Below are 27,376 nucleotides of genomic sequence, written 5' to 3'. Positions count from 1 at the left end.
GCTTTCACAAGGGAGAGTAAAGTAAATCTAGAGGGAATAATACTGTGATTAAATTTGATATTTCATCTGCTCACACCTGGTGGGCCAATATCCCCCAACACACTTAGTATATTCTCTTCCAAGTAATGCTCAAGAATCATGTATCAGAGAAACAAATAGTTGCTGTGTTTTGAATTAGGATGCAAACTTTTCCCCAAACTGAGATCGGTTAATTAGTTATTACACTAAGCTAGGCATGAATTTTGAAAACACTGACTGAATTATATTTTTATTTACTTAATTGGAAAAGCATTATGTACGAAAAGCATATTAATGACCATTAAAAATATACAAACTACAAATATCTGGCAGCGTTCAATATCTTTGAAATGCTATTTCATAATGTTCTTGTTTACCATGCTTCTGTTGTGTGCGCCAGGTTATTTCCCGAAGTGTGCTTGTTAACACACACACAATATCAGTAAAGCAGATGGTTTTATATTTTATTTCAAACAGACTCTGCATCTTTACTGTTGCCCAAACTAGAAAGCCTGCTACCAACTATACCAATATTTTAGCTGTCCTCTAATTCGTAGTTCAATTGTAAATGAGACAAAAATAGTTAACTACTTCCATTCCTCAGTTCCTTTCCAACCTTATTTAGGAACTGTAGAGATGCATTCTAGTTTTCTTGCACAATATTTTGCTATTTCTAATACCATTTTCATGCCAAACTTTACAAAAGGCTTCTACAAATCTTTTGCTGTCATTGGTTCGACAAAATAACTGGATTTGGTCATAATTATAAATTTAGCTTTCCTAAGCACAGGGGAAAATCACTTTATAATAATATATTCTTCTATCCCTTTTCCATTTGTGAAAGACATAATTCCTTGCTTTGATAAACAAAGTGAGGAAACAAGAGAAATGCCAGAATTTTGTTATCCATTTACTCCTTTAATGCATTTGCAGGCTGTTTAAACTGATGGGCTATAATGAATCATTTCAAACAATAAGGTGTGTGCTACATCCCTTCATTCATAATTTTTATTTGCTGATAAAACAGAGGCGGTGCTCTATTTCTGTTCTCTAAAAACAAAACAAAATAACCCCCCACCTCCTGCCCAAACTCCCATTTAAATTTTTTCATGCTGTCACAAGTCTCAGAGCACGATACTCTTCAGCTCCACCTCGTGTAGGAAAACAACGACTGCACCCTCAGCTCTGACCAAAGGGAGCAACCATGCAGTGGAAAAGATGAAAAGTCAGGAACATTATTTAGCCATCAACACTAAACGAAGAATTGATTTCCTGTAGCACCTGAGTGTTTGAGAAAAAGCAGGTCTTAACAGCTGATAGGAACTTCAGGAAAACACATGTATTGGTTTCACTGATAAATTCAATTAAAGCTGGAGAAAACTATACTGAACTTACTTAATACTGGCAAACTTTGGATGAAATCCCCATTGACCTAAGATTCCTAGTTGACTCCTTCAAAAGAGCCAAGTCAGGGCGTTCTCTGAGCAGCGGTACGTAGTACATCAAACACCTTCACGAAAAACTACAGCCGACTACCTTTTAGTCACGTCATAAAGCCCAGAGGAGAACGCCTGGAAACGGTTCGTGGAGAGAGGGGTGAGGTCCCCTTCTCGGTGAAGGCGACTTAGCTGACTGGAGTAGTTTCCGCGCTCTCCTCGTCCCGCGCCGCAAGCAGGCAAAGAAGCGAGGGGACCCCGGGTTCCGGTCGCCCGCAGCATCTCCCCAGAGTCCTCCTTCTGAGAAACCTGCGGGTCAGGGACGCTCATCTTTTGCTTGTCATTATAAACCTGCTTCTTATTAAGCTCTCATGACTTTTTTTTTTTTTTAAGTTGCTTTGCACAGTTTTCGCTTCCTCCGGCCAGGGAAGAAGGAACCCAGAGCGTCCTGGAGCCCCGCCGGGTACCGCGGGGAGGGGCGGGGCCGGGGCGGGGGCGGGGCAACGGGCGGGGCGTTGTCGCCGCGTCCGGCTGCGCCCAGCCGCGGGCGGGAGGCGGTGGCGGCGGTGGCGGCGGCGGCGGCGGCGGCGGCGGCGGCGGGGCCTGAACTGCGCGGGGATTGGCTGCGGAGGGCGGAGACGTCAGGCTCCCGCGGCCGGAGCGGCGGCCCCGGCTCGGCGCGGCGCAGCGCAGTCTGCTTGAGCGCTCACCGCAGCGAGAAGGTTTCCTCTGCCGTCCCGCTTCCTGCCGCCGCCGCCGAGCTTCCCCGCTCGTGCCGGGACGCGCCTCAGCGCTCCTCGCCGCTTCCACCCCCGCGGCCGCCGCTCCTCTCGCCGTCGGCACACACACCATGACGAAGACAGACAAGAAGTCCTTCAACCAAAGCCTGGCCGAGTGGAAGCTCTTCATCTACAACCGGACAACCGGAGAATTCCTGGGGCGCACCGCCAAGAGCTGGGGTGAGCGGGCGACGGTTGGGCACCCGGGCCGGCCGCGGTCTAGGGGGACGCCGGGTGGGGTCTGGTGGGAAGGGAGGGCGGGAGGCAGCTCCCCGCGTGGGGGCCCCAGGAGCCACCGCCGCCCGCAGCGGTCTTCGTCTCGGCCGCCAGACTGGAACGCGAGCGGCAGCGGCGGCAGAGGAGTAGCGTGGCCCCATTCATTTCTCGCGGGGCCGGCGGGCGGGCGAGGCGGCGGGGCCCGCTGGCAGCCCCCGCCGGGCCGCGCCGGTTCCTTCCTCCCGTCCGGGAGCGGGCGCACGTGCTGCCGGGGCCTGAGGCGCCGGAAGCCGGGGACCGCTGCCCAGAGCCCGGAGCGCGTGGGGGCCGAGCGCCCGGCCTCCTTTGTACGGAGCGCGCCGGCCCCGAGAGGCCCTGGCGGAGGCGGCCGGCGGCGCCGAGCGGTTCGGGGAAGCTAGACCCTGCCCCACACCCGGGGAGAGGAAATTTCCACTCCCGCCGCTATCTTGTGACTCGTCCACGCTGCCACCCCGGCCGATCGGAAGAGTGTGAACGAGTGTTCAGTGTGTGGGCTGCACGACTGTGTTAAGCACGCAAGTACACGGTACCCGAAAATGCAGTTGAATTTGTCCGGTGAAAAGACCCTTAAAAAGGTTGCTTCCTTCCTAATTCCTTTTTAGTGACACAGGTTTTCTTCCTTACCAACGTGGTTCATTGGGGGAAAGTAAATTCGGTCTGAAAGGCACGGTTTGTTTTTTGTTTTTTTTTTACCCTGTGCCTTCAAAACGTGTGATGATTGTATTTGCTAGCAGTTTTCCTCTGCATGGGTTCTTTGTTTTAAAAGAAATATTTAAACCATCCGTCAGTGTGGTGCTGCCTTCGAGTGCCTCTTTTTTTGGAAAAACTGTTAACGTCTGAATAAGGACTAGTGCTCCCCCCGACTAGTGCTCCCCTCCTTTAAACTTAAGTAAACCAATTTTTTTTTCTTTTGAAAAATATTTTGTTAGTTGGTCATGACAGACTTTTCTGCGTGAGAGTATTTCTAGACTGGAGAACTATTTGAGCACGACACTTTGAAGAGAAGCATGAAGAGAGTGAATTAGCTTTGACTTAGGAAATAAACTGTTGCTGCTACTTGAAATCGGCTCTTCTAGAATAGAAAGGCGGCTTAAAGCCCTATCACAAGTTGCAAGGGGGCCTTGGAGGGTTTTTTTTTTTAGCCCAAACCCTGCTTCAGAGATGAGAAAAATGAGCCCCAGAGAGGCTGTGATTTTGTTTGTGTAAAATTATATATTCCACAGAGCCAAGAAAAGAACCCAGTTGTCCTTTAATCCTAGTCCAGCGGTTGTATTATTTTACAGATGCCTTGCCTCACTGCATGGTAATCACGATTTTTATTCAAATGGCTGTCTATGGGGAACCCACTAGTGTGATGAGGAAATAGATCTTGCATTTAGAATTAAATGGGGGGGGGTGCTGTAAACAGTTATTTTTGTTTTTAGAGTGTACTTACTTTTTGCTGAAGGAATATTTGAGTGGTGAAGAGGGATGAATTTGTGTAGACTACCTTTCTTCGTTCCAGTACTAAGTATCTTCACTTTGTTAGAATGACATTTCTTTTTTTTTTTGAATGACATTTCTTAATGCAGGGTGTGCTGTTTAACCTTTGTATTACATGCTGTTGGGATAGAGATTTTATTTGGTATCAGAGAATGCGGGATTATGTAAGGGCAGTGGAAGGAGTACAGGTGAAGTTGGGATTAGATTTAGAAGAATGAAGGCAAGACTTTTTATTTTCAAAATGGAAATTGTCAGTTCAGTTCGTAAATTTCTGCATTTATTGTAATAATAGTAAGCCAGTGCTGAATGGCATAAATAGGTGAGAACTGTCCATAATCTTGTCCCAGCAGGCATAAGGACACTCCAAGGAGATGTGGGGGAGTGGTGCATGTAGGCTGGAATCAACGCTGTATTCCGTCAAGTATGGGGTCCACCTGGAGAAAGCGTATCCTCTGGCCTTTCTTTATCAGAGGCAGTGTATGAGTGAGTTGCCTGATCTGATTACCCCTGTTAGACACTCAGTAGTGTTGACTCTTTGCAACCCCATGGAGTGTAGCCCATTGGGCTCCTCTGTCCATGGAATTCTCCAGGCAAGGATACCAGAGTGGGTAGCTATTCCCTTCTCCAGGGGATCTTTCCAACTGGAGAAGTCCACTATGCATATTGCAGTACATGTGTGGGCAGACTTAATGCATATGTTATTTTTTAACAGGGATCATACAGTAAATGTTGCTTTATAATCTTTTGAGTATATTGTGGGCCTCTTCCTGTGTTATTAAAGATCTATATCATTTTTAATAGCTGTTCCATGGTGTAGTTAGATGTACTGTTTTTTTTTTAGTCTAACATGTATCTTATGTATACATGGGAGATACCTATGGTAATAGAAGTAATTCTTCATTTTTTTTTTAAAACCAGTGCATATTGTATGTACTGGGCCCTCCTCCCCCCATTTCTTTATCCTTGTACATTTTTGTAAGTTGATTAGCGTGAAATATGTTTCTACTGGTGGAATTTCTGGGTTGCGGGTAATCTGTGTACCTTTTATATTCTGAAAGCGTGTTACAGTTTTTTTTTTCTTTTTAAACCTCATTTGTGCAGATGTTTTCTTTTGCTTTTGAAATTAATGAAGGAGGGGATTATTACATCTTTTTTTGACCTGGGTAGATTTGCTGGGCTGCTGGCGTATAGAGACAGCCTTTCTCTACCTCAAGGGTTCTGTAAAGACATTCATTTAAGATGTTTCCTGATTTTATCTTTTACATTCAAGTCTTCAGCACATTTGTCCCAAGTGAGGTTCCTTTCCAAGTGCTCTATATATTAATATTTAAGAAGCAGTCTTACTCTTTATATTTGAGATAAAGTGAAAATACCTCATGATCCATGTCATTGCCGTCTTTAAAACAGCTGTGTGAGGATTTTGACTAGCTTCTTGTATGTTTGGCTAATGTGTTACACTTGGTTTCAGCAATTTCAGAATGCTTATATACATGTACTTTATTCCATTTTCACGGCTTTCTAATGCATACCGTGTAGGTGATCAAAGTGTTCCTAAGAGCTGATATCCAGGCTGAACATAAGGGCAAGTCAGGAGTAGTGAAAGTATTAGTCGCTCAGTTGTGTCCTAACTCTTTGCAAGCCCATGTACTGTAGACCACCAGACTCCTCTGTCCATGGAATTCTACAGGCAAGAATACTGGACTGAGTAACCATTCCCTTCTCCAAGGGATCTTCCCCAACCAGGGATCGAACCTGGGTCTCCTGCATTGCAAGCAGATTACCATCTGAGCCACCAGGGAAACCCATGACATGCTGTCATTTAATGACATCTGCCTGTGGGCTTCTTTGGCCTTCATTATCTTAAGGTTATCTCTCAGCAGATTCGTTAATGTTAATCTTAAACTCAAGGTACTGATTCCAAGCAGGACCAGGATTCTGGAGTAAAACTACTAACATCTACATTTTGTTCATATGCTTCTCTTTCATTGTAGGCCCATGAATTGCAGTTTTTTTCGATTACCTGCTCCCATTCTGGGTCATGCCTCAGTAAATGCTCTGCTTTGGAGATCAGGCTCCATCCCAGTCTTGTGTGTTTGACTGTAGGGGAGAAGGCAAGTGTGTTTATTTTCCCAGTTTTGTAAGGTATTCTTTGTCTGGTGGAATGTTGTATCAAAGAAACTTTACAAAAATTTGCACTGTTGGAAAAGTAACAGGCCTTGCCTTACCCTGTGGGCTGACTGTAAATGAAGGTCAAGTGGTGGGTGTGGCAGCAGCGACCGCTGAGGCTGACTGAGCCATCACGTGGCAGGAGGCAGCACCTGGATTGATAGTGGGAGGGAGGGGGAGGTGTGTGTGTTGTAGTCCAGATACCTGTAATAATAGTGTGGTGCCTGCGCAGTCGCTAAGTCGTGTCTGACTGCGATCCCAAGGACTAGCCCACCAGGCTATGTGATCACAGTAGTACGTGCTTTACTGTGTTACAGAGCAGCCTCCCCTCACCCCCAAAATAATTTGATTTCTTTGAAATTGACTTTTGAATTTGCAGCTTTAGAATTAGTTGTATTAAAAACAGCTTAAAAAAAACCCTCCTGTCCTTAGTAACATCTTCACTGTGGTGTATCATCATATTTAAAGACCATTTAATGCTTTTATTTTCCAAACAATTTTATTACAATGTGCCAAAGTACTTGGCAGTACAACTATATGAAAAGGGAAAAAAAATCATATGTGAAATAATTTTTAAAAGTGAAGGTTACTCTTGGGGGATATCTATTCCCCTTTCCCTCCCCCTTTATAGACTTCTAGCGTTTCCATTAAGATGAAGCCTCTACTAACCTAGCATTTTTAAAAAAAGAAATTCTGTCATAAAAGAAGAACAAAATTTACTTTGGAAGATAAATTCATTATTTTCTAATTAGGCATTCATTACATTGATTTTGAAGTAAAATCTGTCATCTTTGACTACATAGAATAACCATTGTTAACATTTTCCTATGTATAAAGTTTTTTCAAATGTATAAATAAGTGAAAATGTACAGTTAGCTACCTGGTTGTATCACTTAAAATTTAAGGGGAGTGGTTTTTATTCCTCTGCCTCTTTCTTAGAGGTTGATGTGTTGGGGGTATCCTTGGCACTTTCCATCACCTCTGTGGGGACCATCCACACACTCTGCCAGAACTTAGGTTTCTGGTGACTTTAGGTGTCATATCTATGTTGGGGCTTACAAACTGCATGTCTGGTCCCTAAGGCTTTTTTCGCATTCCTAAAACCTGTCGGAATCTTTAAAGATTGCCTGTTGGAAATCTTCAGTGGGCTGTTTCACAGCCACCTCTTCATGTAAATCTCTTGCCCTCCGGCTCCTTAGCATCATGTGCAGACTATTTGCAGACTTGGGATTTTTCTCTCTTGTCATCTACTGTTCTACATAGTTCTCTCCCATCATTTTTGGGCCTGTTTCCTAGATTCTGAACCCCTTCTTCCTTCACCTTGACCTAGTTACTCAGATGTCAGCTTTGACAGCCTGATCTCTGGTAAACATTTTTGAATCATCTTTTGCTTTGAGACTGTGTCAAGTGCTCCAGTGTATCCAGTGATACCTTTTTCTAGTAGAGCATTTATGCTTTCATAATGCATTTGTTCGGCTGAAGCTTCTTATTCACATCTTACTCCTCTGGAATTCCCTAACACCTAACCTATTGCTTGCACTTAGTGGGAATGTAGTAAAAATTGGTTGAATGAAAGAGCAGTGTTGTGAAATGTTCCCAGTCTAATTACATGTAATTAGTCTTCTGCAACACTTTTTAGTGTCTTTGGTTTTGGTATATCATTGCATAAAGATTTACCTGATATTTGAGCATTTTCCTTTTTTTTTTTTTCCTGCCACACTTGGATTTCATAGTTTAGTGTTCAGAAAAAGTTTCCATGTAACTTTCTCATGGGAGGCTCGGCTGAGTTTGACGTGCCTAGGTCATGCATCTGATTAGAATAACAGAACCAGGGTTATTATCTGGTCTCCTGCGTCCTGTTTTATTGCTCTGTTCAGCTTCTTATGGCTCTTATGAGAACTTCCTAGAGGCTTTTTCTTTTTAAACTTATCTGCTCTCAGATTTAATGAGGGTTTATTTAATAGTGTCTTCCTCTCCCTATAGGTGCTATTTAACTAGTAATATTTTTGAAAAGAATTTTCTGACTTAACAACCTCCCCATATCTGTTTACTGAGCCATTGGTGGAGCTGGTGCTTAAGTACAACTTACTCCTAGTATTTTGCTGATGCCATGCTAAGAAATAGACCCTTGTCCACAAAGTGAGGTACTTTTCTTTTGGCAGTTTCTGGCCTGTTGTCACTGTTGTCAGTGTGTGGCCCATAAAAGTGGTCCTTACTCCCACTCCATACTTCTCTAACCAGTCTTTTTCTGATTCTCTTGGTTCCTAAAGTATGTTTCCCAGGCACCGTGTTAGGCTTTGTTTTCTCTTCATTTTTTTCATCTCAAAACAACTGCAAAAATTACTGATAAATTTTACTTCTTGGTTAACATCTCTCAGATTGCAGTTGCTTCTTGCATACCCCATAAATCTGAGAGTGAGGCTTAGACAGCTCCACTACCTTAGTAACCAGCTGATAGCAGAGTGCTTCCCCTTCTCCCATGGGAGTTCTGAGTTACTTCTCGGTCTGCAGTTCTCGAAGACTGTCACTAGGCGTGGCCCTACTTCCACAGCATTTGTAGAATCTCCTGGTGACCCGCAGCTCATTGCCACTGCTGCAGTTAGTCCGGGAATGAATTTCCTCTGACCTTCTCACCACTCACTCACCTCACCCCACCCCGAAGTATCTTGTGAACAGGCACACATTCAGAGGAAGCCCAGGGGGCTTGTTTTTCCTGGCATTCTTAATGCTAACCACCTGTTGCAGATTGCATAGCCCTTAACATTCCCACCAACCCTGCCCCACTTTTTAAGGATCTGGTAGTGTCTTTTCTTGTAAATTCACTGATGAAAAAAACTTGAAGGACCAGGTGAAGATCTTTTTGTAACTTTCTTTCAAAATTGTTCCAAGTTTAAATGGGGCCATTGGCTTTCCAACCTTTATCTGCTGCTGAAAAAAAATGTGTAGTGTTGTTGACTGGGGAAGGTGGGCTCTTAACTTCTGGTGCAGTCCCAGAAAGATCCTGGGCATCAGTTGGAATTATTGTATACAATCTCCTTGTTTCACATTGATGTCTAAGGCTGCAGCTTTGATCAAGGTACTCTCCATACCCCAAAAGTATTTGGATCCCCACTGCTTTGAGGTTTAAATCAGTTCCTGATAGCCTGGTATTCCAGGTGTATTACATGTTGGCTTAGAACTATATTTCCAACCTCACATAATCTGTCATTTTATACCGTACACCCCACATACCACTGTGTCACAGCCAACTGGCTATATCTAAGGCCCCTTGGCCTGGAGTGGCCTGCTCATTCCCTCTCCCGTGCCATTCGCTGCATCGTAAATTCTCCCCTGATTCCTGCGTCCAGGGCCAGCTCTGCCACAGGCCTTCTCTGACTTGCCCAGGTGAAAGGATACCGCATTTATCATCTGTGACACCTAACAACTTTGTACGCTGGGTCAGAGGTGTTTATACATGTTGCTTCTACTAACTGGATGTTCTCACGGAGCAGGACTTGCAGGTGCATATTATAGCCCTACAGCATCGAGCACGTAGTAAACACTTAACTTTTTTTTGATAAATTGTCATTTAGTCAGTTTCCACTTACGATTCACCTAGTCTTTGGGCTGAATGAAGTTGAGAGTATTATGGATTAATTGACATAGCTCCATACTGTGAAAGTCTTGTTTGTGGAGAAACTTGTTCATAATTCCCCTCAGCTCACATGATTCTTTCTATTCCACTAAATTTCTAATTCATTTTGAGTTTCCAGATAGGGCATTATAGTCAAAGTGAGCCTATGGGCCTATGTATTTTTACTTGGTAAGTTTAGAAGTTTACCAGTATACTGAGGTAGACCTGAATTAGAATTCTACATCTCTAAGCTTAGATAAGTCATTAAAAAAAAAATCTTTTGGTCTCAGTTTCTTCTTTAAGGGAAAAGTTGCATGAGATAGTTTCAGGTGTCACTTGGGAATGAAAAACAAAGCCTTTTGAACTGGAGGCTGCAAACTTTTTCTTTAAAGGACCAGGTAATATTTTAGGCTCTGCCAGCAAGGCAGTGTCTGTTACAACTACTCACCTCTGCTATTAGTAGCTTGAAATGGCCTTAAACAATATGTAAACTAGTGGCCTAACTGTGTTTCAGTATTTTATTTACAAAACAGGCAGCAGCTGAGATTTGCTGAGCTACGCTTTAGAAGTTTGTGGTTCAGTATAGGCTAATCCAAGAAAACTGAATGGGGTCTTAAAATGTGTGAACTCTTAGCTTTGTTCTTTTCATATAACAAAAGTCACTTCATTATTTGAATTTTTACAGTGAGTAGTCAGCAAGCCCGCTGTCATCCTCAGTTTCTTCCCTGGGCAATCACTGTTACCTATCATACTTTTAAAACCTATGTGACATATACCCATTGGATAAAAGTCTGGCGGTTTCCTATAAAAGTAAATATACACTTACCCATGCCCCAGCAGTTCTAGATATTTACCCAAGAGAAATGAAAACATATGTCCACAGAAATACATGAAAATATTCATAGCAGCTTCAAACTGGAAATAGCCCAGGTGTTCAGTAGAATGGATAAACAAACCAGTGTCCACATGGTGGAATACTACTCAACAGTCCAAAAAAAAGAACAAACTACAAATAATGGAAAACCTGAGTGAATCCCACAATTAGGCTAAGCAGAAAATAAGCTTTACTGAAGAGAATGTACTATATCATTTCATTTCTTTGAAATTCTAAACCAAGCAGTACTTACCTATGCTGGAAAAAAAGCCCAGAACAGTGCTTGCTTCTAGGATGGGCCTGGGGATTGACTGGGAAGGGGCATGAGAGAACTTTATAGGATGATGGCAATCTTCTGTATCTTGATAGCAGTTTGTATCATAGAGGTGAATGCATTTGTCAAAAATCCATGTCATAGTACTTCGGAGATTCGCATATTTCACTGAATGTAATTTTTCCCTCTGTTTTAGTTAATATGCATGTTGAAGTGTTCAGGGGTTAAGTGTACTAACATCTACAACTGCATAAAAAAATAGATGGTAATTATTGAAAAGATAGATAAATATAGTAGATTGTCTACTTATATAGAATCTAGGTGAGGTTTATGTATGTTCACTTAATTCTTTTAAAAATTGTACTTGTTTAAATAAATATTATTACAAATTTAACAATCTTTTATACAGTGTTCCTGACCACTTATCTCGAAGTATATTGAATAACCCATCATTTCCTCACTGATTTGAAATACCAGCTTTTTTACATGGATCCTTTCTTGGATATTGCGTTTTGTTACTAATTTATATCTTTGTTCCTTTGTCATTATCACATTATAATATGTAAGTTCTATGTAAGCATTTGTAAAATAAAATATAATGTGTGAGACTTGTGTAACTACTGGCTGTTTAGTTTTGGTGTCTGGAGAGTGCTAGCCTTAAAAAGATTTAGGTAATGTATGGAGCATTCAAAAGAGATAGCTTATGTATAGAAAAAGAATCTATTTCTTGAAAACTGGGAGAACTAACTAAAACCATTTGGATGTGGTATCTCTTTTAGGAATAGAGCTCTGTTTATTGTTTTGTAAAAACTTCTGATTTGCAAATGTTTATTTTCTCATAAAACGATATATTTCCATTTATTCTCAAGTTTACTAGTTGGAAACTGGTTTTATTGATCAAATTAAATGCATTTGTTTCCATTAACTTGTGATGGTATCTTAAATCTTTCTTACTTTCCCTTGAATTTATTTTAGTCTTGAGTTTAAACCTGACTTTTTGGTTAGTCTTGGGGTTTGTTTAGAGAATTCATATAAAGCTGTGGATTTTCCTCTGTGTTCTGCTTTGGCTGCATTATTGTTTTGTATTTTGAATATTTCATGTTTTGTTGTCTTTTTAATTCAAAGCTTATGTAGAAGTCCACTTTGTAAATTTTTGTTACACTTTCTTTGTTGCGTTTGGTACTTTATTGGATTAGTTTTTTCCTCAGATATTTGGTAATTATTGGTTCTCTGCACCTCCTGTTTGTATTTAGACTTTCCTGTCACAGCATTCAGGAATGAGGCAGAAGTACCCAAGAACTGGTCGAGGTATGGAGATTCCCTCCACTCCTTGAGGTTTTTACCAACCCATCCAATACCTTGGCCAGTTTTTAAATCCCAACCTCCCCCCACTCCCCCTGTCCATGCTCCCTGCTCCTGTTAAAGAGTAGATGGTGCTGCTACTGTTGGTAGTTGATGGGTACCAAGGTTGGCGGGGGCGGGTGTGCGTGTGGGGGGGGGGGGCGGGGGGGTGTGGGGGGGGGGGGGGGGGGGCGGGGGTGTGTGTGTGTGTAGTTGCTGGGCACCAGGGCTGTGTGTTGGGGGAAGGCACAGAGTTACACTCACCTGGCTGCTCCTGCTGTGGAGTCATCTAGTCTTTGGCGCAGAGTGCCCTCCTGTTCTCCATTTTGGTGAGCCAACTTGCTTTTTTCTGGGAGTCCTTCTCTGATGAAATCCTTTCCTTCCTCTTCCTGTTAGAGACAGTTAATTCTTTCTCTTTGTTTATATGTCTGTTGCTTGTAACTGGACTCTTGAACAGATACCTTATTCCATGTAAATTTTTGTTACCCGAAGTAACACAGAATGCTTCCATGATGCACTTCAGAGAAGGGGAGTTGACTGCAAAAAGTAATAGCTTGAGGCTCCCAGGGAGAGCAGACCAGGTAAGGTGCCACGTGGAGAGGTACTGGTCTGGGTGTTTCTCTTATTGGTAGGTTAGTCTTAGGCGATTTATTTAATCTTGTTTAATATTTTTTATACTACCATATTTTTAAAATAAATATATAAAATTTGAGTGTATATGTATATACACACATGTATTTTTTTTTTCACACATGTATTTTTAATTATAGAAATAGTTCAAAGGCAAAAGATGAGATGGGTTAGATAGCATCACTGATTCAGTGAACATGAATTTGAGAAATCTCCAGGAGATAGTGAAAGAGCCTGGTGTGCTTCAGTCCATGGGGTCGCAAAGAGTCTGACCGGACTTAGCGACTAAACAACAGCAATGTGCTGATTAGTTTAAGAAAATTATTTCAGTGAGGAACAGATGATTTTTAAACAAGTGGTCCTGGGACAGCAGGATATCGATATGCAAAACAGTGTAATTGAATTCTTTCTTTGCTGTTGTTTAGTCGCAGTGGTTTTGGAGCCCAAGAAAAGAAAATCTGTCACTGCTTCCACTCCCCCCACCCCCCAAGCCTATTTTATTTGCCATGAAATGAAAATAATAAGACCAGATGCCATGAACTTAGTTTTTTGAATGTTGAGTTTTAAGCCAGCTATTTCACTGTCCTATTTTCACCCTCATCAATAAGCTCTTCCATTCCTCTTCACTTCCTGCTCTTAGAGTGGTAATATCTGAGGTTGTTGATATTTTCTCCTGGCAATCTCGATTCCAGCTTGTGCTTCTTCCAGCCCGGCATTTTGCATGATGTACTCTTTAACAGGGTGACAGTATACAGCTGAGATGTACTCCTTGATGTACTTCCCACTTTGGAACCAGTCTGTTGTTCCATGTCCAGTTCTGACTGTTGCTTCTTGACCTGCACACAGGTTTCTCGGGAAGCAGGTCAGGTGGTCTGGTATTATCATCTCTAAGAATTTTCCACAGTTTGTTGTGATCCACACAGTCGAAGGCTTTAGCGTAGTCAATGAAGCAGAAACAGACGTTTTTTTCTGGAATTCTCTTGCTTTTTCTATGACCCAGTGGGTATTGGCAATTTGATCTCTGGTTCCTCTGCCTTTTCTAAATCCAGCCTGTACACCTGGAAGCTCTTGGTTCCAGCTTGTACATCTGGAAGTTCTCGGTTCTCCCTTCTTCATACCATGTACAGAAACACACAGTGGATCAAAGATCCGAACTTGAGCTAAAACTAAGAATTCTTAGAAGAAAACATAGCTACAGGTCTTCTTAACTTTGGCTTAGGCAGTGGTATCTTAGATACAATACAAAAAACCAAGCAACCAAGGAGAAAAGTAAATTAGACTTCCTTGTAATTAAGAACTTTTCTGCTTTAAGGGACACTCATGAAAGTGAACAGACAACTCACAGAATGGGGGGAAATAGTTGTACATCGTGTATATAACAAAAGGCTCATGTCTATAATGTATGAAGAACTGTTAGAACTTACATAAAAAGGCAATTCAGTATAAAAATGGACCAACGATCTAAATAGACAGTTCTTCAGAGAAGACACAAATGACCAATAAGTTCATGAAAAGATGCTTAACATCATTAGTCATTAGGGAAATGCTAGTTAACCCACTAGAAAGTATTGATAAGGATGTGAAGAAATTGGAATGCTGCCAGTGGGAATGTAGGATGTTACAGCTGCTTTGGAAGACTGTCTAGCACTTAACTCAAAATACTAAACAGTTACCATATGACCAACCACTTCCACTCATAGTGAATGAAATGTGAATTATACCTCAGTAAATAGCTCCTTATAAAAATTTAAACTTACAAAGGACTTTAAGTTTGTACTTGTCCATATAATTGATTTTTTTAAAAAGTTACACCTGCGTTTGCTTTAAAAAAAAAGGTTTTTTAAAACTGTAAGTGAATGTGAAGTCGCTCAGTCGTGTCCCGACTCTTTGTGACCCTGTGGACTGTAGCCTACCAGGCTCCTCTGTCCATGGGATTCTCCAGGCAAGAGTTCTGGAGTGGGTTGCCATTTCCTTCTCCAGGGGATCTTCCCGAGCCAGGGATCGAACCCTGGTCTCCCACATTGGAGGCAGACACTTTAACCTCTGAGCCACCAGGGAAACCCTTAAAAGCATCTGCCTGCAATGCGGGAGACTCAGGTTCGATCCCTGGTTGGGAAGATCCCTTGGAGAAGGAAATGGCAACCCACTCCAGTACTCTTGCCTGGAAAATTCCATGGACTGAGGAGCCTGGTAGGCTATAGTCCATAAAACTGTAAGCAGGTTGCTATTTTAATTTACCCAGGGAAAGTTGTTTCTTAGCGAAATTCTCTGGGAATAAGGCATAGTCTTTCTGGTGTCTAGGTAACTAGGAAGTTTGAGCAAGAAGTAGGGAGTCAGATCACACAGTCTCAAAGTATGTTGAACGAGTGTGGATGTCCAGGCCTTGAAGCCTAATGACTTCCCTTGCTCACATTAACCAGCACTGAGGCAGGCGTGGCACATTTATTAGGTCCCCTCTGCCCTACCTGTAACTGAGCTATCGTGTCCTACTCTTTGTGACCCCATGGAGGGCTGTTCTGTCCATGGAATTCTCCAGGCAAGAATACTAGAGTGGGCAGCCATTCCCTTCTCTAGGGGATCTTCCCCATCCCAGGGATCAAACCCAAGTCTCCTGCATTGCAGGCAGATTCTTTACCATCTGAGCCACCAGGGAAGCCCGTTCCTTATCTAAGGTACCCTCAGTTTTATCCCTATTGTTGTCAGGGATGCATCTGAGTAAACTAACTGCAAGATACCCCCTGTAAGAACAGCAGTTTATAACTTCTGTTTTTATTTTCCTTTTTTTTTTTCCTTAGAGGAAGCAGATTAAGTTGATAAAAAGTTACTTCCATCCTTGTGAGTGGTCTTTCATATGTGGTTTTTATGAAAGTGAAAGTTACTCAGTCATGTTCGACTCTTTGCGACCCCGTGGACTGTATAGTCCATGGAATTCTCCAGGCCAGAATGCTGGAGTGGGTAGCCTTTCCCTTCCCAGGGGATCTTCCCAACCCAGGGGTCGAGCCCAGGTCTCCTGCTTTGCAGGGGATTCTTGACCAGCTGACTCACAAGGGAAGCCCAAGAGTATTGGAGTGGTTAGCCTGTCCTTTCTCCAGGGGATATTCCCGACCCAGGAATTGAAGCGGGGTCTCCTGCATTACAGGTAAATTCTTTACCAACTGAGCTATCAGGGAAGCCCTGATGTGGTGTTTATAAGTGAGGTTAATTTTAGTTTTTCAATGTTAAGTTTGGTTCTTGGCAATAGGATCTTATCAAGTAGGGGAAATTGACTCCAGTGCTGGAAATCACTTATTTACTTGTTGTACACTAACTACATTCACAGTTGACTTAATGGCCACTAGTGTATGGCCATCAGGTTTGGGACATGGCTGTTAATTTGTGTGTCTGTTTTTATGAACCTGACTACATAGGGAATTTTAACATTTTTGTTCGTGCTTGCTATGTGCTCATTTGCTTGTTGCTTTTATAAATTTCATTTACATTATTTTTCCTGGAAGTTGAAAATCAAAATTGAAAATGGCATGATAAGAATACATTTAGGGGGAGGGAGGTGGGAGGGGCTTCAGGAGTGGGAACTTTTGTACACCCGTGGCTGATTCATGTTGATGTATGGCAAAACCAATACAGTATTGTAAAGTAAAAAAAAAAAAGAAAAAGAAAAGAATACATTTAGATGACTTTAATGTACTGCTAAATAACTAAACTCTTAGCACTTCTGTGTTAAACTTTTCCAGTTTAGTATCGACTTCATCATTTGACAAACTCCTGTGGCCTCAGACTGCCTGTTTTTGTTAAGTGACGTTTTATTGGAACACAGCCCCCACTCATGACATTTATGTATTTGTGCTCTGGCCTGCTGTGTAGAGGAATTTATCTGTTAGTTCCTACAGAGAGCCAAATCTGAAAGAATGGTTTTTCCCCCATATCTCATAAACCAGCTTTTGGGCTTTACCTGTTTGGTTTTCCCTTACAGTAAACTGGTCACTTCTTTGAGGCTGGTCTTCCTCTGTTTTTCTGCAGCAGGATCGCTCTATGTGGTAGGGAAGTGCTGCTGTCTGGAGGTGAACATACTGTGCTCCTTTCTTCCTTCTGTCCTTTCGCTCCCTATTTTGGCCTCCTGGTAATTGGGGCAGGGGGAGGATGGGGAATGCCAGTCTGAATTAAGATGAAATTGCTTTAACTGTTTTCCCCTAAGTTTTCTGGCCTGCAGGTAACAAATGAAAGTTATCTAGCTTTTGCCACAATTTGTTTGGGGTCACAGGGTCTTTTGAGCATCACAAGAATATTGTGCAGCCACTCCACAGAGAAAAACAGATGTATTCAGAAATGTATTATTATAGAAGTCTCAGAAGCTCTGAAGTTCACCTTTGCTGGGAATGGGTGAGGGTGAAGGGTCCATAGATCCTAGGTTGGGAACGCCTGCTGTAGCCTTTCTTCAAGGACAAATATTGATAAGCAAGTTTATGTTAAGACTGGAAAATAAAGCTCATGTTAATTCAGCTTTGGGGAATTAAGTGTTCTTTACTGTTGCCATACCTGGGAATTAATTGAATATTTTTTGATCAGTGTTTAAATGTTCAAATGTAAATGTGTGACGTTAGCAATGTATTGTAGCATATAATCTTGATGGTGACCACTTACGATGTTAGATCTTTGAATATAGAAATTTGAGAAGAATAATTCTAGATGTTCACAAAAGAAATCACTGGCTTGGGATAGATTTTAGTGTTTCCAGATTGTGAAGAAAAAAAGAAGGTTAGGCCCTTTATGTTGAAACTTGTGTGTGCGCCAGCTCTTGCTTCATGCTTAGCAGTAGAGTTGTCAAGTCCTGCTGGTCAGAGCGCCTGTTCTGATTTCGTCCTCTCTGCACTTTTGCATGAGGTTTCCACTCAGCCAGTATTTCCTAAACTTTATTCACTGATAACCATCTTCATGATTTGCCTTCTCTGCATGCTTCCTGGCTATTCTTTAAATCAACTCACTTTTTAAAACTCAGATTTATGCAGATAATTATTATGAAATACAGGGTTGATATGCTCATTCTTTTGTTTGTCACATACACATAAAGGGGGTTTATCAACCTAAAATCATCTTCTGTCTTTCTAGAGGGCATCGAATTCATTTTGGGGAACACTCCCTTATGTGCTGGAATTTTCAAGCGCTGATCTTGAATCAGTGTGATCTGTGGAAGCTGCTTGTATTTGGAAGTATTAGGAGAGGAGGGGATCACAGGATGGGTGGGTGCTGCCTGCTGAAATACTCCTTGCTTGGGCAAATTCATAATGTTTGGAATATGAAGATACTTGGCTGTGTGCATGGCAAAGCTTGGAACCCTAGCCTTGCGATGATTGGTTTGTTTTTTCACCTTGGCCTCATTACACACAGACAAACACACACAATGTATATATCTTCAAGTTCTATAAGTTTTGTTTTCTTTCACAGGTTTGATCTTGCTCTTCTACCTAGTCTTTTATGGGTTCCTGGCGGCACTCTTTTCATTCACAATGTGGGCCATGCTTCAGACTCTGAATGATGAGGTTCCAAAATATCGTGACCAGATTCCTAGTCCAGGTAATTATGTTGTAATTATTCTGGCTTCTAACAAAATTGGATTATATTTTATCTTCTCTGGAAGTCTGTGTTATAGAGCAGGTAGGAGATGTTAAATTTCCGAGTCAAATAATGTGAAAGTTTTTATTTTATTTGTTCAATATTTACATGCAGATATAAAGACCTTTAATATTTACATGCTGATATGAAGACCTTTAATATTTATACAGTGATACAAAAACTTGGCTGATAAATCTTGACTCTTTTGCCAAGGGTAAACAGAAATAAATATTGAGAGTTAAAGTAAAGCCATATTGATGAATATAGTTATGAGTGATGTTTATGAATATTGAGTAGCAGTTTCACTTTGCCCTGAGTAATTTACTTATATATATTTCAGCTCTAGCTTGGGTTAAAGCATTGGTCTTATAAAATACTATGGTTTTAATTGCTTAGTATGGAAATGGTAAGAAATATTAAATAAGGATCTATTAATAGAGAATAAAATGAGTGTGCACTTAATATGTTTGTTCTCTATTGATTGTCTTATGGAAAAAAAAATTCCTCTAGTATACTGGAGAATGTACTTCAGTACAGAAAAAAATCTTGACTGGACCACTTACTTAAATCACATTTTCTCCTTCCCATATTTATTCTTTCTAAAGTTTGTTTTTGAATGCCAGCTCTGCCTTCGTTGTTGCATATGGGCCTTGTCCTCACGCTGCTGGCAGTTTTTATGGAAGTAGGTAACAGTAAGGCCCAGAGCCCCAGTGTAGCTGATTCCCACAAACATGAACAACTTCCTGAGATTGTAGCAAAGGGATGGCTCTCCATGGAGGAGTACAGTTTGGCAGCAGGCAAAGTGAGCACATAAGTCAGGGAAGGTGGGACTCTGCAGGAGGTTCCTGTCCAGTACTGCTTCTGTTCCAGCCGTGATTTGCCCCCCAGGGCCATTCTGAAGATATTTTTGGTTGTCACAACTGCAGGCGCGCTACTGGTGTTGCTGAACATCCCTGCAATGCGTGAGAAAACCCCCCACAAGAAAGACTCATCCAGTCCAGAATGTCATTAGGACCACGGCTGAGGAACTCTAGATCCTTATGGACTTCTCAGCCATAGCAGCAGCAAGAATGAACCAGTTTCCCCAACCGATTTGTTCTAATGGCTTTTTCCCTTTGTCTGTAGCTGATTTTATCAAAATATCATGAATAACTCCGTTAGTCTTTTTGACCATGTATCTAGGACCAACTCTATCCTGATTTTTTTCCTCATCTCTCATCGTAGCCCTGTTTTTTTTTCTCCCTGCATGAATTCTAAGATAATTCTCTTGCTGCCTTACTATTGAACATAAGCTGATATATTTCAGAAATATTGAACTATTTATAATTTCATGAATAATATAAGCGGTAAAATCTGTTCAATATACATTTAAGTATATAGTTTTAAACTAAGTTCCTTAAATATTCAGAAAACTTTAAATGAATCAGAAGTTTATAGTTTTGCCATGGGATATTAAATTATGTTGCCTCACAGGATGCAGTGATAAGTGCAGCACGTTAATACAGCCCTGCTGTGGGCATGTTCTTGTTGTTCAGTCGTTAAGTTATGTCCTGTTCTTGGCGACCCTGTGGACCGCAGCACACCAGGCTTCCGGCTGTGGGCATGACCCCCAGAATACCTGATCCCTGAAGCCCTGATCTGTGTTTAAGTGTGCGTAGTTAGCGCCCAAAGAGAAGCTAAAGTTGTGATCATCTAAATCCAAGGGATCTGATATGTTGAAGTGGTATCTAATTGGAGCTTTTTTGTGTACATATGGAATAAGACTTGCTCTGCCTTTTTGAAACATTGATTGTTTTGTTGTCATTGGGTAGCGTCAGGTTGAGTTTAACTCAAGAGCCTTGCAAATCAACACAGGCAAGCATTTAGAATTTGGAAAACATAGATTTGATTAATATGAATAAGATGTCTGAGAAATTTTAATGAAAACTAAAATAGCCTTGGTTGTTGTTTATCTTCAGATTTAATGCAAGACTTATCTATAGTAACTGATGTATGGGGAATGTTTAGTGACTAGTGAAAATTTTAGGGTTTTTTTTATTTTAAGCCTTTTGTGCAAGACTTAACATAGATCTAATGCTTTTAAATCGAGGAAAGCTTAAAGTTGGAAGCCTGATTGTGTTTGTTGCAGATAAACATGCTTACATTTTCTGTTAATAAACTCATGCAGGCATGTTCTAGAGACACGGTTGTTGATTGCTGATACGAAATTGGTGGTGGTTATATGCCAATTCAGTATGAGAGAACTACATTTTAGTTACAGAGCAATGTTTATTATTGAAAGAATATTTAATTATAGATTTTAAATTGTATCGGCCGCTTACGTTGAATAAGGTTCGCTTTCTCTATGAAGGTTTCATAGAGGTGTAATTTCAGTGACAAAAATGCTTAGACTTTGATTTGCTGAAATTTTCTCCTTATATTAATGACAAATTGGCAAACCCTAAAACACTGAATAGAAAATGAATGTAGAAAGTACAAAGTAAAATTTGTCTTTTCACTAAGGACCAGAGCAATTCTAAGATTTAGAATTTGATATTTAGAATTTGATATTTTCTAATTGATATTGTCTGAAGTGACTTTCAAGACTTTGGGATTCTTACCTTTTAGATGACTTTTTGTAGTCAGACATAACTGGGGAGTTCTTGGTGGTTCTCTCAACCTACCTGTGAACACAATGTCCACATACTTTACTGAGACCTTTTTAGAGATAAGAGTGTAAGGAGAAGGAAAGAGAGAAAGGAATTTGCTGCAGTTAATTTCCCCCGTTTTCTCTTATCTCTATAGGACTTATGGTTTTTCCAAAACCAGTGTCTGCGTTGGATTTTTCATTCAGCCTGTCTGATTTAGAATCCTATCAAGGGTACATTGATGACCTTAAGAAATTTCTAAAGCGTAAGTATGATTTTTTAGAGTAAGGTAAAAGATTTTAGCTGTTACAGAAACTAGTACCAAATTATGATTACTTTTAAAAACATTGTTCTTAGAGTTTGTTCTGCCATTTTCTCTCTTTCTGCTAAAGAGAGGACTGGGCAAGTAGAATTATGATTATTCATGAGGAATTTATGATTATTTTATTTTCTAACTTCTGGAAAGCATAGAGTTCTGAACCTAATGGCTAGTTGATTTGATATTTTTAAAATCTACCCTGTATAATAAGTACATGAGTAAGTTCATTGAGGCATAATATTTATACCTGCATTAAATCAAATAGCATTTGACTAAAGAGCAAAACTGTATTATAAATCTTGCCTCTTAATTATTGGGCTTTTGGATCCAAAGTAGTGCTTGTGTGAGGGTGAGGAATGGTGTTTTATTACTAAAAAAAAGTCTTACCAGTTGTTAGTTTTTCCAAGCTATGGTTTGTAAAGCTTTCGAATAGCCCAGTTTTGTCTGCGTTTTGCTTTCCCTAACTCTGTGGTATTAGCATTTGAATGAATAGGCAGCTCTTCCTCAGCCTCTCTCCCCTGCAGTTGCTCCTTAGAACGTGTAGGACTCCATTGCCAAGGTCACCGATGAAGCTCCCTGTATCACCTTCTTGTTTGAGTGCAACTTGCCCTATTTGTCTGCCTCTTGGGGACTTCCAGTTCACTGATCCCTTTATTTTATTCCATTCTCTCCACTCTCAGCTTCTCTGCTGGACAGGCTTATCAGTTCCATAGATTTTCATTTCGATTTTATAGAAGCTAGCACTCTAAAATCCTTTGCCTCTTAGTCTATTTGTATAAACTTGCAAGTCGAAGAAGCCGTGTAATTCCTAGATGGAGCCCTTTGTTCGAGTCTGCCCTCTGAGGACTAAGTAACACTGTGAATACTTGATCACCTCCCTCAAATGGACCCAAACTACTGCCTGGAAGACCTGCTGAAATTCTCTGAAGGGATTATTTCCAACCTCTACTCAAAACTAGCTCCTTACCTCCCCCCCGCCGACCCCCCCCCCCCCCCCCCCCGCCTGTTAACTCACTTTCTTTGTATAATCTGGTTTCCTGATTCAAGAGAAAGTGGAAATACTCAAGTGGAAACTCTCCAGGTTTCAGCAACTGTAATATCCTCTTGCTCTGACAAGGGAAGCTGCCCTTCCTGTTATCTGTGTCCACCTGTCCACTCTCACTGCCTCAGAAACATCGTGCTAATTACCGATCCTTCTCCTATATATGTTTAGCTTCTCTGCTGGATTCCTTCAGTCAGCATGCAAAAATCCTCAACTCCCGTTTTAAAAACCTTTGATCCTGTACCTTCTAATAGCTGCCTTCCTAAATCTCTTTTCTTTGATAGTTAAATATATACTTGTTATTTAAATAGAGATGCTTTGTGAAAGTATAATTCATGGTTTAAAAGACAAATAGTGAAGAAAGCCCTATAATTAGAACAGTAGTTCCCTGCCCTCCTCCATGCTAGCTGCCGTACTTTTGCTTTATTCACAGAGGATGTGGTTTTTTTGTGTATGTTAAGCACTCTAATTTCCATCAGTGAACAAATGAAAATTTTCTGAGTTCCTGGAGTTTTCATAACCTAGTGGTGTGTTAGAAAGTAATAAGTGCTGTGGAGGAAAATAAGGCAGAGAAAGGAAATAGAGTTAAGAGAATTACAATTTTAAACAGAATGGCCTGGGAAGGCCTCATTGAAAGGGAATGTTTGAGGAAAACTCTGAGAATGAGGGAACTAGCCATGTAACTGTCTAGCAGTAGGTGGGGAGGCCCTGAGGCTCACAAGGTCCAGTGTGCTAAAAGTTTGTCAAGGGAGCCAGAGGGGCTGGATGGAGTGAGTGGGGAGAATGTAGTAGGGGTTTGAGGTCAGGGAGGCCTTAGAGGCTGTTGCTCAGTTTGACTTTCACAGCAAACAAGATGGAAGTTCTTAAGCAGAAAATAACAACCCAAACAGATTTTAAAAGGATCACTCAGGCTGTATTTTGAGACTAGATTCTAGGTGAGGAGCCGAGGAGGCTAGTCAAAAGCCCATTGCAGTCACCCAGGTGAGTGGAGATCATGTCTTGGAATTGGAGCATTGGAGGTTGTGAAAAATTATCTGATTGTGGATATATTTTCAACAGGAAATAACTTCAGGGTTTTGAACGTTTTCTTAACGAAATTTTTCTTCTTTATTTTTTTAATTGAAATTGTATTTGTTTGGCTGCATTGGGTCTTAATTGTGGCACACCAGCTCTCATTGTGGCACACAGGCTTAGTTGTTCCACAGCACGTGGGATCGTAGTTCCCCAACCAGGGATCAAAGCCGTGTCCCTTGTGCTGCAAGGTGGGTTCCTAACTTCTGGACCACCAGGGAAGTCCCCTTTTTATCTTTAAAAGTTATATTTTCCTGCTGGTTCTTGATTTACCACTTTTATATATTGTCTTTACTTCCTTTTATGTTAGATGAGGATTTAGCTCACCTGCCTCAGAAGTCCCCCTATTCTCAATTCAAAAGTAACTGAACTACTAAGTTATTTTCATTATTGGTTGCCTTTTTATACTTGCTTTACATTACAGTCTACCATCTGTAGAGACTCGTCTAACTTTTATTTGTATAGTGTCATATGAGGTGTTCTCTTAAGTCCTTTTTGCTGCAAAACTCCTTCCTAAGTCTTTCCCGTTTCTGCAGTCTGCACTGGTTTCTGTTCAGGCATCCACCACCCAGCTATCATTTGGGGACTTCATTTGATCACTTTTGAATTGGATTCACTGTTTCTTGGCTCCTGCTTTGTTATTCTTTATTTACTCTCTATTTTTGGTGGCATATGTTCTCAAATAGCTTTGTAAGAAAAGATACATGAATACTGTTCCATGGTATATATACCACTATACTAGTTAGCCATAAAAAAGAATGAAGTCTTGCTATTTGCAACAACATGGGTGGACCTTGAGGGCATGGTGCAATGTGAAATAAGTCAAACAGAGACATACAACAAATGATCTCACTTATGTGTGGAATATAAGAAACAGAACCAGCAAGAAAACGAAACTCATAGATCGAGAAAAGACGTTGCCAGGGGCAGCAGGAGACGGAGGTGAAATGATGAAAGATGATCAGAAGGAACAGTCTTCCAGTTATATGTGAATAAGCCCTGGGGATATAATATACAGCATAGTGACTGCTGTTAGCAATATTGTGTATTTGGAAATTGCTAACCGAGTAGATCTTAAAAGTCCTCATCACAAGAAAAAGAATTTGTAACTGTATGTGGGAACAAGATATTAACTAGATTTACCATGATGATCATTTCACAGTGTATGCAAATAATTTAAGCATTCATTGTGTTGTACACCTGAAACTAATGTTATATGTGGATTACATTTCCACTTATATTTCAGTTAAAAAATTTTAAAGATACATGGAATTTAAGTTTTTAGTCCTTTCATTTCTGAAAATGACCTCATTTTGCTTGTATGGTTTGTAGCTTAACTAAATATAGAATTTTATCAATAGTTCCTTTGTATCTACCTTTTTCTGTTGGCAGTATTTGTTTTGTGTTTAATTATATTTCCTTCGGTTCTAAAATTTCATATTGGTGTCAGTCTCTATAGTGTCATTTTGCTGAAAACTTGATGGGATCTTTCCGGATGAAGACTTGGGTCCTCCAGTTGAGGAAACTGTTATTACTTGAAAGTTTCCTCACTTTACTTCTCTGGTCCTCTTTCTAGAACTGTTCTGTTAGTTGTTGGGTGTTTGCTCTCTCGTTTTCTGTTCTTATTTTATTATACTGGGGGGCTACTTTCAGACCTTTAATGTCCATCATCCCCCTTCCCTCTTTTTACATTTTGAGTTGTCCTTGTTGTTCTTAGGGATGCGTTTCTCGTGTTTAGAAGATAGAGTCTCCTGTTAAAAGGATATATAATCTTATCTGGTTTTTTTTTCCCTATAAATACTAAATAGAACTTAATATTTTATCTAGTTCAGATGATCCCTTTCAGGTCTTTTTCCCCCCTGTTTACCTACCCCTCTTTATGTCTTCCTTGAGGCTTTCCTTGAAAATGTGGGGTTCTTTGGTTGCTGTCTTTGAGAAGGTGACCTTTCTGTGCTCCCATCATGCCCAGCATAGAGACGTCTTCGTATTCTGACCATTTATCGTCCAACTCCTTGCACTTACCTAGGTTTTGTGTAGAAGTGGAAGTTGGCATCATACAAAAGTGACTCTGTTGGTACAGAGTATATACAGGAGAGGCCCTTGGAGGCTACTGGTGTAGGCCTTGAATACTTTCTGCAGAATTGTGCCAGAAAAGTCAAAAAAGGAGTCATAAATGTCAGTGGCTCTATTCTGTTGTAAAAGTTTAGCCCATTCCCTCTTACCCCAATACTGAGTCATTCTTGGCTTTTAAATTGGTACATGGTTCCAATGGTATCCTAATTTTCGGTAAATAAAAGAAGAAACCAAAAATTTTGACCTTTTTTTTTTTAAAGGGAAAAATCTGTACTCAATTACCCTGCTGAACCCTGGGGTCAGTCACTGCTCTGGGAACTAAGATCCCTCAAGCCTCGTAGCATGACAGGCAGGCAAACAAATTTTAAATAAATAGATAAAATTAACTAACTGGGCTTCTCAGGTGGCTCAGTGGTAAAGAATCTGCCTGCCACTGCAGGAGATGCAGGTTTGATTCCTGGGTCAGGAAGAGTCCCCTGGAGAAGGAAATAGCAACCCAGTCTTAATATTCTTGCTTGGAAAATCTCATGGACAGAGGCTCCTGGTAGAGTCAGACATGACTTAGCAACTAAGCAACGACAAAACTAAATGTGTTTGCTTTGAAATTTTGGTTCCTGTTTTGGTTCAGTTCATTTTAGGTGACTTTTTGTCTGGTACCAGTTACACCCCCGCACTGACTGTGAGGCGTTGTGATACCATGTCCTGACTGTTGATTAGTGAGTATCTTGCAGTAGCCTAAGCTCATTCAGGGCAGGGACCACAGCTGACCTGCTCACTGCTGTGCCACTTTTTTGTCTAACACCGTGCCAAGTGCACAGCAAACGTTTGAAAATCACTGAGTTGTCTGCCTCTCCTTTCTTCCGCATCTCCAAGTTGTAACCATTTTGCTCCCCTGTCACTTTGAATATATCTTGTTACCTCCACCTCTGCTGAAAACACCATTTGGTAAGCTAACATTACCTCACATGGGCCCTTTTACTAATCAGCTCTGTTGCAGTCCGTTTAGAATATAGGTTGCTGTAGCTCCGTGTATCTTTAGGCCCTTTGGTTATGATTTTATTCAGCAGTGTCTTCCCCACTACGATGTAAATAAGCTCCATAAGGGCAGCCGCCATGCCTTTTTATTTCCTCATCATTTTACCTTTTGGGCCAAGAACATCGAAAGCATTCTGATAATGTTGTAGCCATGGCTGGTGCCACCTAATGGTGACAAAAGAGATCCCTCTGTCGTCCAGTTTGTATTGAAATTAAGTAAACTGCAAAGCACTGGATAGTTGTTAGAAGTTAGAGAAACAGACTTAACGTTCTTGCCCTAAAATTTCCCGGTGCGTGGCCTGTTGTTTTTGTGTTTGAAGAATATTGTCCAAAGGGTGACACAGTTCTGGTTGTGTTTAAGGTCCTTTTTGACTGATCTATTCACACATACATATTTTCTTTTTAGCATATGGCTTAGAAGAACAGAAGAATCTCACAGATTGTACCAGTGGAACCTTTTTTGAGCAGAAGGGTCCAGAATACACAGCGTGTCAGTTTCCTCTTGCTTTACTTGAAGCATGCAGTGGTGTGGATGATCCCACGTTTGGCTACCAAGAAGGAAAGCCTTGTATTCTTGTGAAAATGAACAGAGTATGTACAAAACTCGCTGCTGCTGCTTTTTTCTAATTTCCTATTAAGCTGACAACTGTTTATTCAGTACTGTCTCATTTGGTGGTAGCTTATGTAGAAGGCTAGCAGTGATTTGTCCTTTGGAAAACCAGTACAGAAAAAAA

General features: G+C 40.9%; 1 protein-coding gene across 4 annotated transcripts in view; it reads left to right on the top strand.

Moving 5' to 3' along the window:
- The first annotated feature begins 1,931 nt into the window (after window positions 1–1,931).
- ATP1B3 (ATPase Na+/K+ transporting subunit beta 3) overlaps window positions 1,932–27,376 on the top strand; it is a 36,146-nt gene continuing 10,701 nt past the window's right edge. Inside the window, exons 1-5 of one of the 4 annotated variants that reach the window (XM_069564006.1) lie at window positions 2,017–2,413; window positions 4,321–4,453; window positions 18,308–18,436; window positions 21,260–21,367; window positions 27,049–27,233. In XM_069564006.1, the coding sequence (XP_069420107.1) occupies window positions 4,342–4,453; window positions 18,308–18,436; window positions 21,260–21,367; window positions 27,049–27,233 (534 nt within the window). In that variant the 5' untranslated portion in view covers window positions 2,017–2,413; window positions 4,321–4,341. Of the gene's footprint in view, window positions 2,414–4,320; window positions 4,454–18,307; window positions 18,437–21,259; window positions 21,368–27,048; window positions 27,234–27,376 lie in introns of all 4 variants that reach the window. The other 3 variants (XM_069564020.1, XM_069564013.1, XM_069564029.1) reach the window with 3 other exon arrangements.

Source organism: Ovis canadensis, chromosome 1 (assembly GCF_042477335.2).
Source record: "Ovis canadensis isolate MfBH-ARS-UI-01 breed Bighorn chromosome 1, ARS-UI_OviCan_v2, whole genome shotgun sequence".
NCBI lineage: Eukaryota > Metazoa > Chordata > Mammalia > Artiodactyla > Bovidae > Ovis > Ovis canadensis.
This window is presented reverse-complemented; position numbering and strand designations above follow the sequence as displayed.